This window comes from Thamnophis sirtalis, unplaced genomic scaffold, assembly GCF_051295495.1.
Source record: "Thamnophis sirtalis isolate CommonGarterSnake01/CBP01778 unplaced genomic scaffold, rThaSir2_p1.2 scaffold_3, whole genome shotgun sequence".
Classification (NCBI taxonomy): domain Eukaryota; kingdom Metazoa; phylum Chordata; class Lepidosauria; order Squamata; family Natricidae; genus Thamnophis; species Thamnophis sirtalis.
The window spans coordinates 72,765,334-72,784,340 of NW_028261383.1; the positions used below are offsets into that span (position 1 = coordinate 72,765,334).

The 19,007-nt window shown below is 39.9% G+C and overlaps 1 protein-coding gene across 4 annotated transcripts in view; it reads right to left on the minus strand.

Annotated features, from left to right (window-relative positions):
- SHISA5 (shisa family member 5) overlaps nucleotides 1–19,007 on the minus strand; it is a 38,536-nt gene that overhangs the window by 11,858 nt on the left and 7,671 nt on the right. For all 4 annotated transcript variants that reach the window (XR_015695907.1, XR_015695909.1, XR_015695908.1 and 1 more), the window contains exons 2-3: nucleotides 13,091–13,244; nucleotides 11,002–11,076 (exon numbers count right to left, since the gene is read on the minus strand). Coding sequence is in view for 1 of the 4 variants with exons in the window: in XM_014065331.2 (XP_013920806.2) it covers nucleotides 11,002–11,076; nucleotides 13,091–13,244 (229 nt within the window). In the remaining 3 variants the exon portion in view is untranslated. The remainder of the gene's footprint in view (nucleotides 1–11,001; nucleotides 11,077–13,090; nucleotides 13,245–19,007) is intronic.

The following is a 19,007-nucleotide window of genomic DNA, read 5'->3' on the forward strand; positions in this document are numbered from 1 at the left end:
ATACCACATAGACGTCAAGCATGTAAAAAAGTGAAAAAGAGGTGAGGCTCATCTGCATAATCATATCCGCCTTGCTGACTTTTTACACCACTTTTTTTTACTTCTTGCCTACTGCCACATCAAGAACTTTAACACACCCAGATGTTGCAGAGTACAAATCTGATCAGCCCCAGCCACTGCACGGGGATTATAAGGCGCCCCAAACAACTGGACAGAACAAGGTTCCCACCTTGGCTATGAGCTTCCCCAGAATAAGCCTTACTAAACGTGTCTACATAGTCACATTTATTTTGTTAAATCTAGACAATATATCTTTTTCAGGAGATCACAAAACCCTTGGTTAGTTTTAATCCACAATGTTAACTTTACACAAAACAATAAAGAAGATTTTCACTCTGAGGACTTTGCACGTATGACGACTAAAAAAAGAAAAGTTAACAGAAATTCAAGGTTATAATTCAGAAATGCTTATTCAGAAGGTAATATTTATGACTTCCCTTTACGAAGGAAAATTGTTTTCCAGTGAACTCTAAACTCCATATGCAAATAAAATCTTTAATGATTTCATCCTGGTATTAATCGTTAATTTACTAGTTTATTTATTGATTAGATTTTATCCCGCCTTTATAATAAATTCAAGGCAGTGAACATTCCTAATACTCCTTCTTCCTTCTATTTTCCCCACAACAACCCTGTGAGGTGAGCCAAAGGTGAGTGAGTAGCCCAAAATTAACTGGCAAGTTTTTGTGCCAGATGTAGCATGCAAATAAAAGCAGGCAGCATTTCGGTCTAATGTTTGCGGTACCAGACTAGAAAACGTGTGCGGTAACTAAAATCAGTCACCCAGTTTCTAGCTTAGTACCTTAAACACTACTGCATGCTTTTATATTAAGCCTTTGCTTTCTGCATGTAAATGAAACTCTCTCATCTCTTTCCTTGGGGGGAACAGGTTGTTGCTCAGACTTCATGCACTTTACACTCAGACCAAATTGTTCCCACCGTCCTTTTCACAGACTGATTGCTCCTGTGCTCATGTTCATTTGACCTCTTAATCTCTGATGCAGTTATGTCTGGTAATATAGTCTGAGTCTATCCAAATGCTAGCCCTTCAAAGAAAGCAAAGTCAAGGAACAGACATGGCAGGGATCCCAGAAATTCCCCTTCACTGTTGGGGTGTACATTAACTAAATCTGGGAAGTTTGTCCAAAACTTTCATTGACCCCCTTTTAAGGAGAAGACTGTCAAGGGAGGCTACTCTGTCTCTTTGTCACGTTTTCTAATTTCTTAGGGCTAAACAACCATTGTCCCTCCTCCTCTTCAAGACCAGAGCTAAATTTATATATATAGCAACTGAATGTGCAAAATATCTGAATATGGCTTTTGCATTGCTGATGAATCCTTCAGCAAGAACATCTTATAAAAGGTTAACCAATGATGAAAAGTATTCCGTAGTGGTATAACTTCAGTATAAATTTAATAAATATATAAATATGAATGGCATTTGAGTGTGACATCAGTTTATAAGTTAGGAAGTTATCACCCAGCCCTTTCCCAGAAAAATGAAATATCCTAGGAAATATTGAAAGGGCAGAATATTTCTCTGGATGTACTTTCAATTTTTCCAGATTTTAATCTGCATCACATGACATACTTATTCAGATAAGTACCAAATAATAGCATGACAATGTTAACAGCAATAACATTATCAGAATGAAAAACAAAGTTACTCTTTTGGGTCTTACCGCTTCACCCTTTGAAATCCTAGCAAATTCTTGGATGCAACTATAGAGGTCCATAGAGATTGTAAGTCATCAAAGTCATAGTTGTCCCAAAAATGCTTTTTCAGGAGGCAATTGGACTTCCTTGTTTTTTCTTTGAAGAAAAAGAAAAAAAAAAGAAAGTCCAGTTGCCTCCTGAAAAAGCATCTTTGGGACAACCATGACCTGGATGACTGACAATCTATATGGACCTTAGCTATCATATTTGAGATGAACAGCCTTCGAATGGTGTGGGAGTAGGAATGGATTTCCAGAGGGGAAAAAATTGCAGACTACAGGAACCCGGAGCACTACTCAGGTGATCCTGAGGATAAAGATAAACCTCCAAGTGCTTCAACCCTCTAAAAGGATGCAAATCACCAGCTGTCTGCAAGGAATATAAATCCTTCCATTCCCCACCATCCAGTCAGAGCTGAAGAAGTTTCTTGGATGAGAAGCAAAACGTCTTCAAAGAAAAAACAAGAAAGTCCAGTTGCCTCTTGTTTAATCACCTTTGGGATAACTATAGAGGGAATTTAATACAATTGCCAACCTTTAAGGTAACTAAACACAGTATTTGGGCAGTATTGGGTCAGAAATTAAGTGTGAGATTGTGATCTAGAACAAGTCTATTTAAAATGGCAGGGAAAATATTTGTGGTAGTGGTGCAGAGTAAGTGGGGACAGTTATACTTAAAACTTGAAAGTTTTGAAAAAAAGTTTGATTTACCTAAAGCCAGTTTGGCATGGTGTAATTATTAGACTACAAACCAAGAGAAACCAGGAAATTGTGGTTTTAGTCATAGGCCTTTGGCATGAAGCCAGCTAAAATACTTTTTGTTCTATTCTGGGAAAAAGGCTATGCTATGACAAACCTTTTCCAAAAATCTTGCCAAAGAAATAGCATGGACTTGTCTAGGCATCCATCAGGAATGAAGACTGACTTGAAGATATACACACATGTAAAAGCTGAATAGTGATATATAGTATCAAATACATACTACCTGGTCTATGGTTTGCTATATTATGATACCAAGTGTATAAATGCGGGCAATAAGATGGCTATTTTGTATGTAAGGTACTGGTTTTTCTCCTGAAGTTTTATTTTTATTTGTAATCATGTTGTTTTTAGCTGTTTTAATAGTTTTAACTGTCACCCAACTTCACATCTGTGAGATTCATGACTACATAGCTGTGATAATAAATAAATAATGATCTGCATACACAAAATTGTAATGAATTTTGTATGATTTGGATACTTCAGCAGCTAATAAACCTCCATCTAATTTAAATCTAGTTTAAAATTCAATCAATTTTTAAAATCTGATTATGATCCATATTTTGGAAATCTAATAAAACTTGAAGGTGCTTGCTGTGTATGTATATGATTGTGTCCATTGTCAGTTGTTTTTTTGGTTAAAGTAAATCATAAAGCTGAGGTTTATCAAATTCTTGGGAAAAAGTGAAGGTTTAAAGATGTTAATATATTGTTAAATTATATCCCCCAAACGTTTATTTTTTTTAAAAAAAATTACAACAAGCTTTGGTTATATATTCCTTGGGCACAGAGAAGTATGGAATCAGGGAACCAAAAACCCAAGACATGTTGAAATCTGACCTTTAAAAAAACCTTAAATTACTTAAGATCTAAACTTTTCAATTAGCCTCCCTTTGTTCTGTGGGAAGTTACCATCCAGCCCTCTCCCATAAAAATGAAATATCCTAGGAAATATTGAAAAGGCAGAATATTTCTCTGGATGTGAAAAGAAACATGTTTTAAAAGACAATAGTTGCCTATAACTTTCTGCCCATCCCCAGCTAATGGGCCATTAAGATGGCCAGGCTAGCCCACTTTACATAATAAAGACTTCTCCTCACTGCAGCTGTAGGGGGAAGGGATATTATTCAACTGACCACAAGGCATCTGAGAACTCATCACAGCCTAGAGTAGCCCCCTGCATGGCACCATGGGAGTCTGACAACCAGTCAGAATACATTTCTTACACAGGAACAGGAAACAGAGAGGTGGGACTGAACAGGGTATAAAAAGCCTAGCAAGCCCCTTCCTCGGCCCTTCTCTTCTTCTCCATCAACAATGAAACATGTGATCACCTTTTCTGGTCAGGGCTCAAGCCATGTGGCCCTGTCCAACAATAAACCATCTTTCCAAGCAGCCTCCATGTCTCCAGTGTCTTCTTCCCCACTTGGAGCTGAACCCAAAAGGACATTTCTTTCAACAGTTCTACTGGGGTTGCTGTTAAGTGCCTTGTTAGAAGCAGGTTCCATACATATTAAGTCATGAATAAAGAGGTCGAACTTTTGTGACATCTATCCAAGTGCTAATCGTGCCTAGGCCAGGCCAATTCTGAAGAGAAAGAACTCATGGTCTATTAGGATTAACATTTATTTCCTTCTTCCAGAATGGAATTCCAACATTAGTAAAGAATCATTTGAAAATGTTCATTGAGCTAGCTTATATTTTACTAAACAGCTATAATGGTGCCAGCTGCGTTTCCACAGTGAAACCTCTAGAGAAGAGATAATTTGGAACACTTAGTGCAAAATATCTATTTCTATAACTTATAGTTTGTTTGTTTTTCTTCTAGGTGCTTAAGGTTTTCCTAGAAACTTTATTTACAGAAGGGGAAAAAAACAGCTGGAGATGAAGAAGCCATGAGGACAGGATTAAAGATGATCTCACCAGGCATACTGCTTCATTGTGCAAAACTGTTTCTGCCCAGAAGAGAAGCTGTCATTTTGATACAAGCAGGGACATGTCCCACAAAGTGCTCAGTTGGAGTGCCTTCCAGCAAGTAGCATCATCTAGCTGGGTAAAGAGAAAGGAACAAGGAAGGAGGAAATAAATCCTTCCAAGTTTGCACTTTCTTTAAATTAAAATCTCAACAGGTCAGGTCACAAAGAAAAGTGATGCGATCTAGATAGGCTTCTTTACCTATGTTAAAGAAGCATTATTTTTCTTTTACTGTAGATGCTCCAAGAAATGTATCAGCTTCCTTAATGTACAATATATGAAGTTACTTTAATTTTCCAAACTGGACAGAAAGTCATCATTTGTATTAGCTTGATTCTGGAAACAGATCCAAAATTGACTGTTAAAAGGATACTGTAGACACAGTATTTTTTGTTGTATAGAACCCTATACCATGATAGGAAAAGTAGGCTGTGTGCCACTCAATTATCCATTTATCTCTTTACAACACACCAAAAGGTATCTATCAAGAGACAAAGACCTGTCCTCTCTAACCTTATGAAAACAAGATACGTAGCCAAGGACAAAGAATGATTTACTTCTATGCTGGTCTACGCCAAGTACTATCGTGGCAAATTATTTTACTGGGAACACAAGCACTACACGTTGCTACTTAATGACTGACTCTTTCTAGTTTGTGTAGTTAATTACCAACACATTAAAAGGATAAGAATTATTTTTATACTTTGGTAATGGCTTTCCTCTTTGACTCCAGCAAGAAAATTTGACATTAAAAAACCCCTTTGCTTCTTCATGTAGTTAAGTTTCCTGGACTTTGCAAAGTGAAAAAAAGATTAAATGACTGCTATTAATGGAATAGGTATTTCTTCTGAATAAATAATATCCCAAAGTTACACAGGAAAGCTCCAAGGCTCATGGTTAATGAATGAAAGGAAAGATGCCTGCCAACAAAATGCATAAAGCTTACCTCATTTTGGCTTCCAGAGAGGAAAAACCCCTTATATTTCTTTTCAAAATTTCCTTTGGCGATTCTGTCCCTTAGAACTCTTAAGCTTTTTTCACTGAGAAATAAAACCACAGTAACTACATTTCTGGATAAAACCGGAAGACATGTGATTTGTCTCACATCTCAACAGGAAAAGTAGCTTCTTTGATCACATCCTGCTCCCTCCTCAGAGTTTTCTTAAAGATACAGAGCACCGCTGGGCCACAGACATCCCAAGCACAGCAGGCAAGGCAGAAACAATTGCTCAAGCAAACCTAAACTGCTCAATAGAACTAGCAGTGTCTTCCCAATCCTTTTACCACAAATTAAAAATATCCCAAGTAACATTTTTCTGCACAAAATATTTGGATGCATTTTGAACAAGAGCAAAATGATCAATTAAGGACTGTCTCTCTAAATCCTAAAATCACACTGGGCGTCTTTGCTTGAATGATTTTATTCTTAAATATATTGCTGGACTACTCCCTACCCCTGTACATTTGCTTTGATCCCTGCAAAATAAACAAACCAGCTGAGAGGATTGGATAAGTACATCTCACCAGTAGCTTGAGAAAGCACATCAGAGAACTGTGCAGAGAGGAGATAGAGAATTGTAGGTGAATAAGATGGTGAAAGGAAATATAAAAAACGTGGATGACAAAATTGAAAGGATACAGAATGCCTTAGCAATCAACGAACAGAAAATCCACAACATCGAAACAAAAATAAAACAAACAGATCAGAAGATAGAAAAAATTGAGCTGAAATACAGACAAATTAATAAAGAATTAGAGTTATTAATAATCCAACTTAAAAATGAAAGAGCTTCATTCTATCTAAGATTCCAAAACATACTGGAAGAGAAGGAGGAAGACCGGAAAGGAAAAATTATCGAACTCTTCACCAAAATTCTACAGAGAAAAGAACAAGAGTTGAGAGGGGACATTGATGAAGGACGGATGCCGCTCTGGAAGTACGCTCTATAGTTGTACACTACCATAGAGCGTACTTGCAGAGCGGCATTCATCCTCTGTACTTTGAAAGCTGCAACCCCCCCCCCCCAAACGGCAGGCGGCGTCAGCAGCGGAGATGCCCTGGCTCTGCAGAGTTAGCCAAGGGCATTGTGAGCCTGTGAGTCGTTCGAGTGGGGAGCGGAAAATCTGTTTGCACAACCTCCCTCTCCAGCCATGCAGAGCCCCATTCACTCACGTAGGGGCATTCCGAAGGCGCTGATCCGCAGGAGGTGGAGGGCGGCGAACAGGCGCTCACGTTGCTTGGTGCCTTCCGAGTATCGCTAGATCAGTCAGTGGCGCTGTTGCTGGAAAGGGGGGTTGCTGGACGGCTGCTCGCAAGCGTGGCCACCTCATGGCTGTTGTGTTGCTGCTGCGACAGCTCAACACAGCCATTCGACCCCGAGGCTGTGCCCGGCTCTTTCGGGAGCCTGCTCGCAAGACAGCAGCTGCACGGCAACCCCTTCTTCAGCTTGGCACATCGCCACTGACCGACCTAGCAGTACCCCAAAAGCACCAAGCAATGTGAGCGCCTTTGACCCCCACCTCGTTCCCGCAGCTTGGCGCCTTCAGGATACCGCTAGGTCAATGAGTGGTGCTCTGCCTGGCTGGGGGGGGGGTTGTCCAGGGGGCTTATTTTTGGGGGTGGGCTTATATGCCCACGCGAAAAATGTGGCAAGGCTTTAGTTTCAGGATAGGTTGTATTTTCAGGTAAACACGGTACTAAAATATATGACATCGAAACAGAACCACACGAATTAGATAAAATAATTCATAGCGCGGATAGAAAGATGATAGGGAGAATATATAAATTTCTCCTGAAGCATAAAATGGAAGAGGAAATCATGAAAGAACAAATGATAAAATGGGCATAGAACTGTTCGTATTGTATTGTGTAAATGTGGTGTATGTCTAAGTTTTGTGTGTGTGTATTTTACATGTTTGTAAATAAAATTTTAAAAAAGATGGTGAGATATGCCCACGTGCTTGCTGTTCACACTATGGCAGAAATCAGGGATTTGAATTCTCAACCAAGACTTTGGGAGGCTCTTGGGGGTTTCTTTAATCCCTCCTATCTAATCAAAAGTAACTCAGCATTTGTTATTTCTAGTTTCACTCTGTGTGTGGACACATCTAGTGATCTGAAAGACCTACTGGTGGCTTATGTCCATTTGACAATGGTAGGGCAGACTCATTTGGTTCTCCTGGGTACTAAAATTACAAGCATTTTCCACCAGTTCCAGGTATTTGGAAAAGAGCTCTAGCAGGACTACATTTGACTCATTTAACATTTAAAAAGTTTTCAGACTGCTTCTTTTTCATGGGATTCTATAATACATCCCTTTAATTTAAAGGTCCCTTATTTACAATGATATCATGATAATGATATCATGATAATGTTACCTAGTTGGGTAAAGAAATGTCTGCAAGAAGACAATCAAGCTCAGACAGCACCAAGAAGCCCAATCCTGTAATTATTTGTAATATACAGTTTCAATTGCTTTTTTATTCTATGTCTGCACAGTGATTAGTATAATACATACTTCTGATTATGATTTTGTGGGTGCCAATAATGTCTCTAGGAGGTTCTACCTCCAACTTGGTCCTTGTTGCTGGTGATCATCATATTCTTTTTCCTTCTATCTTTCCCAGCTTTATAGGTTTCTCCAGAGAGTTGGGGCTATACATGTGTCTGAAATACGATAGTTTATTCTGCTAATCTGTGCTTTGAGTGAGAATTCTGGGTTGATTTGGTTGATGATCCATTTGTTTGTTTTTTCGATTGACCATGGTATTCACAAGTGTCTTCTCTAATATCAAAGCATCAATTCTCTTCCTATGCTGCTTCTTCAAAATCCAATTTTCATTGTTGGGGAAAATATGCTGACTCTGTAAACCGCTTAGAGCAGGGGTGTCAAACTCGCGTCATCACGTGATGTATCGCGACTTCCCCCCATGCTAAAACAGGGGTGGGAATGGCCAGTGCATGACGCATCCTGCCTGTGGGTTGTGAGTTTAACACCCCTGGCTTAGAGATAGCCACAAAGCACTATGGATCAGTATATGACTCTAAAAGATATTGCTATTTCATGGAGTGTCACAAGAACTGCTGAATTATTTTTATCTTAGTAGGTACAAGTAGTCCTTGTTTAGCAACCACAATTGGGACCAGAAACTCACTCACTAAACTACACAGTGACTAATCTGAAATCGTATGACCCTATATATAGTTTTACTTCTGTTTTCTCCATAATTTTGTTTGTTGTAAGCTGGATGTGAAGCACACAAATAGCTGTCATGTTATTGCAGGAGAGTGCAATGATCATAGATGGGAAGTGCCCGATTGGTGATCACATAACCTTAGGATCAGTGGTGGGTCGCCAATTTTCTACTACCAATTTGGGCACTCGCACGCGTATGCTCGTACAACGCTTATGTGCATGCACAAAAGCATTTGGGCAGGTGGGCGGAGCCTCCCAAGAATGCTACTACTGGTTCGCAACCCACCTCTGCTTAGGATGCTCTGATGGCTGATTTGGAAAGCTTTTTGCTGCTTCTAGAACCCAGTTTCTGCTATGGCCATTTGGTGCACATTTGTGCTGAAGCCGCTTTTGGTTTTGAGTTGAAATTTTTTACAGTCTTCTGATGGCCATCTTATTTGGTCTCAAGTCAGAAATGCAGGAACTAGAAAGGGGATAATTATTAATTTAAATGATTAAAAATTTGTATAAAAACATAGATTTATATAGTTCTAGCCCAATGCTGGGCCATGTTGATAGCAGAGATATTTCCGACTGGAAAGTCATTCTGTGTGCATCTCAGTCCCAGAGGGCACTGTAAAAAATGGATAGTTGTTTGAATACTGCCATATTTGCAGTAAATATCCTTGTCCTCAAGGAGAAAACCCCATTTTAACATGTGGTCTTTAGTTTTAGCCAAACCAGTGTGTAGTCTATTTAAACAATTCCAAACCACCAACACCTCTTCCGAACCTCCAGGCAACTCCTCAAGCAATTCTATCCAATTATGAACATGTTTAACTTGAAGTTTCTATCTTTTTGGTGGCTCTTTTTGAGGTGTAGTAATAATCTCCTTGGCACAATCCAAAAAGCTCCTCCTTGATTTCAATATTTTTGTAAGGGGTACTTAGCCAAGTGTGTGGCAGATCATATAACAAGGTTCAATATTCCACGTCTTGTGCCCTAGTCTGATTTTGGGCGGGGGCTAATATAAGCCCTACCCCCAAAATAAACCCGGCGATGGGTGTGGCCAGCAAAAGAAGTGGCGAGCGTGGCAGAGCATACTGTGTCTGGCAGCAACCGCAGTCCGCCAGCCCCTTGTCACAGCATAGATAAGTCTGAGCATGGAGGCAGAGGTGGGGAAGAGACAGGCGATCTTGACATGCTTTGTGGCTCACAGGAGGCTTGGGGAAGGCTTGTGTGGCAGCCCCGCCAGTAGGTGGAGGCAGAGGCACAGGGGAGGCAAGCAATCCTGACACCCCCAGGTGGGTGCCTGCGCAGTGCAGATGGTGGGCGGTGCATTGGAATTGCCTTCCTTCTTCCTCCGAGCCTCTGCCTCCACCTGCCTTTGCCGCGCTAATTGCTCCGTTTCAAAGTGTCCCATTTGCAAGCAGACAAAGCTTCCTTTCCCTCTGGGTGAAAAATGTGCAGTGGAGCCAGGTGGAGGCAGAGGCATGGGGGGAGGCGGGCAATCCCAGCGCGCTTAGATCCCATTTGCAAGCAGATGAAGCTTCAAGTCTCTGTCATTTCTCCATTAGGGTGAAACGTGTGTCTGCTCTGGGAAGCCCCCCCCTCCTCTGTGTATTATATATATATAGTCTTATTTTTGGGGAAACACAGGTAGTTTGGCCAGTTGCTCAGGGCAGAAAGCTCCAACAGCAGCTGTCATTACTGCAAAGAATTGTTAAGTGGTAAAATGGTGGTTGCTTCCAGGAGGCATGGGGAGCAGGCCCAAGTGCTTCAGGATCCCATCAGGGTAGGATGGATATGGAGAAGGGTTGGGGTGGGGGGATTGCTGCAGACTGTGGACTTGTGGTCAATTGCAAAGGTGAATGACGGCAGGCTACTGCAGCCACTGTAAGTCTGAAACACAGTTGTAGGTAACTTTGGGGCAGTTTGTCATAACTCTGAATGACCATAAAGTAACTAGTCATATTTTGAGGACTACCCGCACACCTCTTAAAAATGGCAGAATAATTGCAGTGTTCCAAACTGACCTAGGCAAGGCTTCACGACGTCTCTAACTCTCAAAGAGCAAGTATGCAGCAAGCTGCTGCAGCCAATTCTTTTAGCTCTGTAGCTCCCACCTTTTTCATCTTTTAAGTCTATAGTTGTGGTCCTTACAGTGTTACAGTGTCCTTTAAGTTAGCGTGGTTAATTTCAGTCTTAAGTTTTTACTTTAGATTGGTGAAAGGATTATCATCCGCATAAAAAGAAGCATATATAGATAATACAGGGTATTTCCTTTCTAATTCCATGGGATTTTTATATACGTGTACCTGTAATCAGTCGTATATAGATCATCAAAATCTGGGTCTATCTTGAATGGTTCAGGCTTGAAAGATGGAAGTGTACTGTAGCGACAAGATTAAAAAGAAAACATTTTAAAAGATGTTCACAGATTAAATAAAACAATGTTTAAGTTGCCCTTTTCTAATAAAATATGAGAAAAGCTATATAACTAATAGTGTTAACATATAACATTTACATCCTGATAATGCCCAAGATGACTGACTAGTCCTTAGAAGCAATTAAAGAAAGAAAAAAAGTTAATGGTGTATTGAAAAGAAACAAACTTTAGGGAAATCGAGATGAACATCACTTGCATTGATTTACATCACTTTTGTAATTGCGCAATTAATGTAAAAAATGTTGTGTGCAGGAAAACATGTTGAACACTAAGTGACATCCAAAAAAATCTGCAATGTATCTATCAAACCAAGACTTTATTTCATTGAAAGGAGAAGAGGCACACCACTGGGATACTTTAATTTGGATTATCGCACCGAACCTGATGGCCTAAATGCTACCTCCCAATTCTGTGATCCCAAGATACAGAGAATAAGTGTCACCAGGTATTAAGCCAGGGTCACATAATTATATGACATAATTATTTGCAACAATGTTGCTTAATGCCAATTCGTTTCACATTTTTAAATGTTAAATTGTGCTTCCTGTAAATAATAATAATAATAATACAGTAAAGGGATCTTATAAAGCTGTGATGGCGAACCTATGGCATGCGTGCTAGAGGTGGCACACAGTGCCCTCTCTGTGGGTACACGAGCCGTTGTCCCAGTTCAGCTCTGCCACACATGCACCTCTTGCCAGCCAGCTGGTCTTTGGGTTTCTGCCGCGCATGCATGATGGGCGTGTGGGGAGGGAACATGCGCATGCAGAAATAGATGCAATTGGCATAGCAGGTAAATTTAGGTCTGTGTTTCTCATCTTTGGCAACTTTTAGTTGAGTGGACTTCATCTCTGAGGATTCTCCAGCCAGCCTTATTTAGGCAAAGCCCACAACTTTGGCTACAACCTGTGCCACAGGGCCAAACCCAGGACGGTTGCCCTGTTTAATGCTTGCAGTTCAAACAGGGAGGAGTACTTTAAGCAAGGGTCCAACACAGTTTTCCAATCAGATACCTGACTATTTTTTGGAGTACAATATCTATGCTCCCTGCAGGGAGCATATTGGAAGATTTTTTCCCCTCTGGAATGTGTTTTCTCTATAGTCATGGTTTATCTTTGAAAGCAGTCTCTTTTTAATTTTTTTGGCCAGGTTCTCATCTCCTGCCAAATATGGCCCAGCTGGTTCTGTTTTTGGAAACCCAAAGTTGGGCTTTCTTTGTTTTCCTTAAGGAAAAAACAAAGAAAGTCCAGTTAATTTTTGAAAAAGCACCTCTCGGCAGGGGTGGGTTGCTGCCGGTTTTACTACCGGTTCGCAACCCCCGCATATGTGCACTGTTCAATGTAAATTGTTCCTCACACATGCACAGAACAATTTACAATGAACTGCACATGCGCAGTCACTAAAATCCAAAATGGCGGCAGCCCAGCGGCGGCGAGGGAACCAGTTTGGGGGCGTGGCTGCTGGATCTGCGACCCAGGCCTGAATTCCATTACCAGTTCATCTGAACCGGGACCAACCCACCTCTGCCTCTGGGATAACCACGACCTGGATGATAGAATCTCCATAGACATTTAGCTGTTTTAGGAGAGTTACCTTTGATAGGATAGGGCAGTATTTTCCAGCTTTGGAAACTTTAAGATGTGTGAATTTTAACTCCCAGAATTCTTCAGCCACTAAGCCAGGCTGGGATTGCTGAGTGGGGTATTCTGGGAACTGAAATCCACACATTTAGAGGTTGCCAGGTTTAAAAACACGGAGATAGAGAGAGGACAGACAGCAGTGCCAAGCCTCTTGTTATTGTACTTTTGGGCTGGAAAAATGAACAAGATAAACAGGTAGCAAAGGCAGAACATGAAATTATGTTCTAACTTCAGTATCCTCTCCAGAATTGTTATATACAACGTATCTTAATCAACCTCACAACACCCTAACCCTTGTACAGTCATTTCCAACCATACCTTTCCCAGGGACAGAGAATCTGGTAATTTTTGTCAAAGAGGTCTGAGCAACAGTAACGATTAGTACACGTCCCACAACAAAATTTTGAGCAAGTCTGCTGTGAATGCCAATCTCCATCAGGATCTCGGTAAGCCTCACAGTCTTCAGAGGAAACTGAAAATTAATCAAAGCAAAAGGTTATTTTACAATATCATATTTAGCTTTGAAAAAAAATGACAGCCGAGAGGAATATGGCTGCATTCTTCATACCTGAACAATTACGGCAAAGCAGAGAGTGAAAACCTATTTTGACATCTCAGATGGTAAGGTACAAAATAATGGTCTGTGATTGCAGGAAAACAGATCCCTAAGTTGAGCCTTAGAAAGAAATTCTTAACGGAAAAAGAGCAATTTGTTTATTTATTTATCAAATCTAAATAGTTGCCCATGTCACCAAAAGTGATTGTGGGTGATGTCCAGAATGTCACTATTGATGAATGTTTTCAGGCAGAAGTTAGAAAGCCATCTTTCTGAGATGTTTTCACATGGATTTGTATATTCCATGGGGTTGGACTTCATTGCCAACCAATTCTATCAGTTACACAGCAAATGCTGAATATTTTCTAAGTGGATGTGTTGATTCTTAACCTCTGGCCTGGCCCTGCAGAAAGAGTGAAGCACTGCTTCAGGTGGCACTGCGTGTTTCCTGCTTATTACTTGTCTGCAATCAATAGCAATAGCAATAGCAATAGCAGTTAGACTTATATACCGCTTCATAGGGCTTTCAGCCCTCTCTAAGCGGTTTACAGAGTCAGCATATCTCCCCCACAGTCTGGGTTCTCATTTCACCCACCTTGGAAGGATGGAAGGCTGAGTCAACCTTGAGCCGGTGAGATTAGAACCACTGAACTGCAGATAACAGTCAGCTGAAGTGGCCTGCAGTACTGCACCCTAACCACTGCGCCACTTCGGCTCTTTTTTTCAGATAATGAAAGAGGAGTTCTGGGCGCTTCTTCAAAGAAATATTTGCTAGTACAAAACATACATGAACCTAACATTTAAAGAAATCGCTACCTTGTATTCTTAAATAAAATAAATAAATAAAATGAAAAACAGGAGAGAAATCAAACCAAAACACAAATAAGCAATTAAATTATCTATGAATAATTTAATACATTCCACTTAAGGAGAAAAATGAAATGAAAAATAAAAAAAAGTTTTAAAGATGCAATCCATTTCACAATATTTTCAGCTATAACAGAAAAGAAATCTTAAGAAACCTGAAAAAGAAACCAAAAAAGCTTTCCCAGCATAAAAAAGAAGGAAAAACGTTCTTTTACAAGATAAAACATTCACTACATGCAATACAAGATATATATATATATATTTTGCATTAGCACAATTTCACTTGGGAATGGAGAAAGAAAAAAGTAGACAGATGGAAAGGTACCATAATTACCTTTCCATACAACTTGTATGCAGACTTTTGATCCTTGAAGGATCCAGTGTAGTATGGCTGTTCCAAAGTTGGAGGGGAAGGAAGGTGTGAGACCTTGCCAAGAAAACTGCAGGGACTTTTTCAGATTTTCAAGAAGGACTTGATTCAGCAGAATAAAAAAAGATGGCCTTGACAGGCCTCTCATAGCTTCAGTGTCAATGGCTGCAATCAGGGATAGTCCATGATGGAGTGTCTAGCTACAGATGGCCCAAGGTGCTTTACAGATGTTTATCTCCCCTGAGATAAACACATTTTGGCAAGTGAGCCAGGAAAGTTCTGATTTCTAGAGATAGAGTAGAATAGATTAATAGAGTTGAAAGGGACCTTGGAGATCTTCTAGTCCAAGCCCTTGCTTAAGCAGGAAACTCTACACCACTTCAGACAAATGGTTATCCAACATCTTCTTAAAAACTTCCAGTGTTGGAGCATTTACAACTTCTGGAGGCAAGTTGTTCCACTGATTAATTGTTCTAACTGTCAGGAAATTTCTCCTTAGTTCTAGGTTACTTCTCTCCTTGATTAGTTTCCACCCATTGCTTCTTGTTCTGCCTTCGGGTGCTTTGGAGAATACCTTGCCTCCCTCTTTTTTGTGGCAACCCCGGAGATATTGGAACACTGCTATCATGTCTCCCCTAGTTCTTCTTTTCATTAAACTAGACATACCCTGTTCCTGCAACCGTTTTTCATATGTTTTAGCCGCTAGTCCCCTAATCATCTTTGTTGCTCTTCTCTGCACTCTTTCTAAAGTCTCCACATTTTTTTTACAACCAAAACTGGTCGTAAAAAGCAACCAAAACTGAAAAAGATGATGATGAGAGATGGAGTTTTTCTCCTTTCATAGGAATTTCTGTCTTAAGGAATAAGTACTGCTAGCACTAGAAGTCCTGATAAATGGATGACAGATGGTCAAGAGTTAACAAAAGATAGTCAGACACAAAAGATAGTCAGGGACAACCTCAACCGGATGAGATGTCTGGTTTGGCTTTCTTCCTTAGCCTGAACAAAAGAGTTGCGACAAGATTGATGGACTTGAAAATATTTTTCAGACTCTTTGATTACCAAGCTAAGTTCCAAGGAAACCCAAAGAGTCATTGAAAAGTGTAAGGCCTTTGATTAGGAATGACCCAGGAATTGTTCACGGCTTTGGAATCATTGCGTTCCCAAACTTGCCACTGTTTTACCAAGATTTAGCAAACAGTCATTCTAATGGAAAGTTATCTGCTGTTCTCAATCTCAGTTTGGAAATGTTATCTTTGGGTCTTTTTTAAACATAACATTTGTTTCCCTTTTTTACAGAATTGCTGCACGTAGAAGTAGCTCTGTTTACAGGAGTCATAGAAGAGATTAGTACAAGCTGCCAGGCACCTTGTACGTAAGGGTATCAATTTGACTGTGGAATGGAACTCTTTTCTGCAATTTGCATTTTGGGCCTATTGGTTTTACCATATAGTTGCAATGGATGGTATAATTTAAAGGGGAAGGGAGAACTTTCCATTTGAACCTAACCTGTTCTTGCATAGCAATACAGAAAAAAAGGAACTGCTTTATTCTATTTTGCACCTATCTTTTTTTTTTAAAGGAAAAAAGTGGTCTAACCTTTCAAATGCCATGGTTCAGAGATTGGGGGAGTGGGTAGAAAAAGAAATGCAGGTTAAAATAGGCAAACAACAGTTCTACCCTATGCTATGCTAGTAATAATCCTGGCCCCCACAATAAAAGAAAAATTGCTAAGGAACTAGAAAGTACAGAGAAGAGCAAAGATGATGAAGGGAACTGGAAGGATATTTTGGACATACATAAAACAAGGGATAGTAAAACCAGGAAATACGGTATCTATGGCTCAATGAAGTGTAACTTCCTTGCAAACTTGCTCAGCAAATGACTTTTTCCAATCAACATGTGAGATACTGAACCTAATGAACTCTTTTAAGTCTAATGAAGTACATATAGTCCAGCTGAAAGCATAGGTTATGTGGAAATTCAACATGCTAAGATGGAACAAAAACAACAATACACCAAAGTCGAGGAGAAGATCAAAACATGACTGATGAATAAAAATACCAATAGCCAGACTGGAACTTCTACAATCAAGAACAGCTCAGAAAGATCTAGATCGCTCCCAAAATTGTAATGTAATAACAGTTTTGACAAGATTGATGAAAACCAGCTGATCAGAGTCTGATACTTCTAGTGAGAAAGTAGAATTTAGCAAAGTTAACTGTGTTTATATGTGTGTGCAGCTTATGTGAATATTTTGTTTGTTATTTTTAGCTTGCTATTTCTCTCACTATCTTTTGTAGCCTGGGACATTTTTCAGGACTGCACAAGCCTCTATTTCTGTCCAAAATAATGATACTAGGACTAACCATTAAAACACACCCTCTTTTTTCATGTGTGTGCACTACCCTAAAATGGGGGGGGGGGCTGCTTTAAGGAGTTAAAATGCCACTCTTAAAGCAACCCCAACTTGTTTTTAGATTCAGATAAGGGAAAGGGAAAGGTTCTTCTCACACATATGTGCTAGTGACTCTAGGGGGCAGTACTCATCTCCGTTTAAAAGTTGAAGAGCCAGTGCTGTCCAAAGATGTCTCGGTCATGTGGCCGGCATGACTAAATGCCGAAGGCGCACGGAACGCTGTTACCTTCCCACCAAAAGTGGTTCCTATTTTCCTACTTGCATTTTTACATGCTTTCGAATTGCTAGTTTGGCAGAAGCTGGTACAAGTAACGAGAGCTCACTTCATTATGTGGTGCTAAGGATTCAAACCGCCAAACTGCTGACCTTCTGTTCAACAAGCTCAGCCTCTTAGCCACTGAGCCACCACATCCCTTTAGATTCACATACAGGCCTGCAAAAAGGGATGCTTTAATGATTAACAGAGAGGTACTATATTCATGTGATGTTTGAAGTAATTCTTCTGAATGACTATAGAAGCACGTACAGTCCTAGAATATCCAAAAGATGCGTTATAAATCTTTACTGACAGTCAAACAAATGCTGTACTGATTGCCTGAAGGATTTAATAGCAGCAACAAGAGCAAATTTTCTGGCTAAAGTTTGGAGACCTGAAAATTTAGGGTTTTCCCATTTAGATGTCATTTGTTAGTATCTATTTAAGAAGAACAATCCTGAGGGTTGAGTATGGGAGAAAGCCCATGTTACCCTCGGCTGGAATTGCGGTACTGATGACCAGTTACCAGATTGCACATTTTTGAAACTGACTGGTTGCCAAGTTGATTAGGCAACTGAAACCTAAAAAAAAAAAACCACCTCAGGAACAGAGGTGGTATTCAGCAGGTTCTGACCAGTTCTGGAGAACTGGTAGCAGAAATTTTGAACAGTTCGAAGAACCGGTAAATACCACCTCTGACTGGCCCTGGCCCCATCTATCCTCTGCCTCCTGAGTCCCAGCTGATCGGGAGGGAGTGGGGATTTTGCAGGAACTTTCCCTTGGAGTGGGGGGGGAAAGGAGATTTGACAGTATCCTTCCCCTGCCACACCCACCAAGCCATGCCACAGAACCGGTAGTAAATTTTTTTGAATCCCGCCACTGCTTAGGATTGAATTTGATCCCTTCCAAATGGATACAGAACCATTCTGAGCAATTTTCGCTTCCTCACTTATATTAATAAATCAACTCTTGTATTTTAAGTGTAAGGCTTGGCCAAAATTACACCTATTTTCAAGAAGACAAGCCAATTAACCATCACTCTGTCAAATTAATACACTTTATTAGAAGCTCTAAAATAGGCTTTTCTCTTTAGTCTTTAAGCAGCTCTCGTCTTAATAACTAGGGAAATCCTCTGGCACAAATGTAATTCATTTATATATGTTGTCTACGTATCAATATTGTTGCTTGCTTTTCAATCTTTAAAGTTTTAATGTTTCTATGTTCTTGTTTTTATGATGCTGTAAGCTGCTCAGCTTCATTAAATTTATATGTCAAACAAACAATGAGATGGAGGGCATATAAATTTAATAAAAACAAACACAAGGTAATACCAATCTTAGTGTAAATGCAGTGCAGCAGAACATATTCCAGAAATAGTCCCCAGAAAAGGAGTTAAATAAGAAAGCATCCTTGTCCCACAATTCAAGTTTGTATCAAGTCAACAGTTAGGAATTTAACTCAAGAACACCATCTTCCAAAACTAATAGCATGTAGCAGCAAAACTACTACATGCAATTGACACAGTAGTTCTTCATGTACCCCAGTAGGTCAAAGAAAAAAAAAAGGAAAGTTTTGACTTATTTATATAGAGTTCATTCCTTAAAGTCTAATTTTCAGGTAAGCACTTTGTAAAAAAATAAAAATACTAGTCCATAGCCTGAAATATCAAGGCATGTAGCACTCAATAAGTGGAATGTTCCAAATACTTAGGTTCTGTTTTAATTGACAGGAAGTGAAACATACACTCCTCTAAAACGCGCCCTGTGC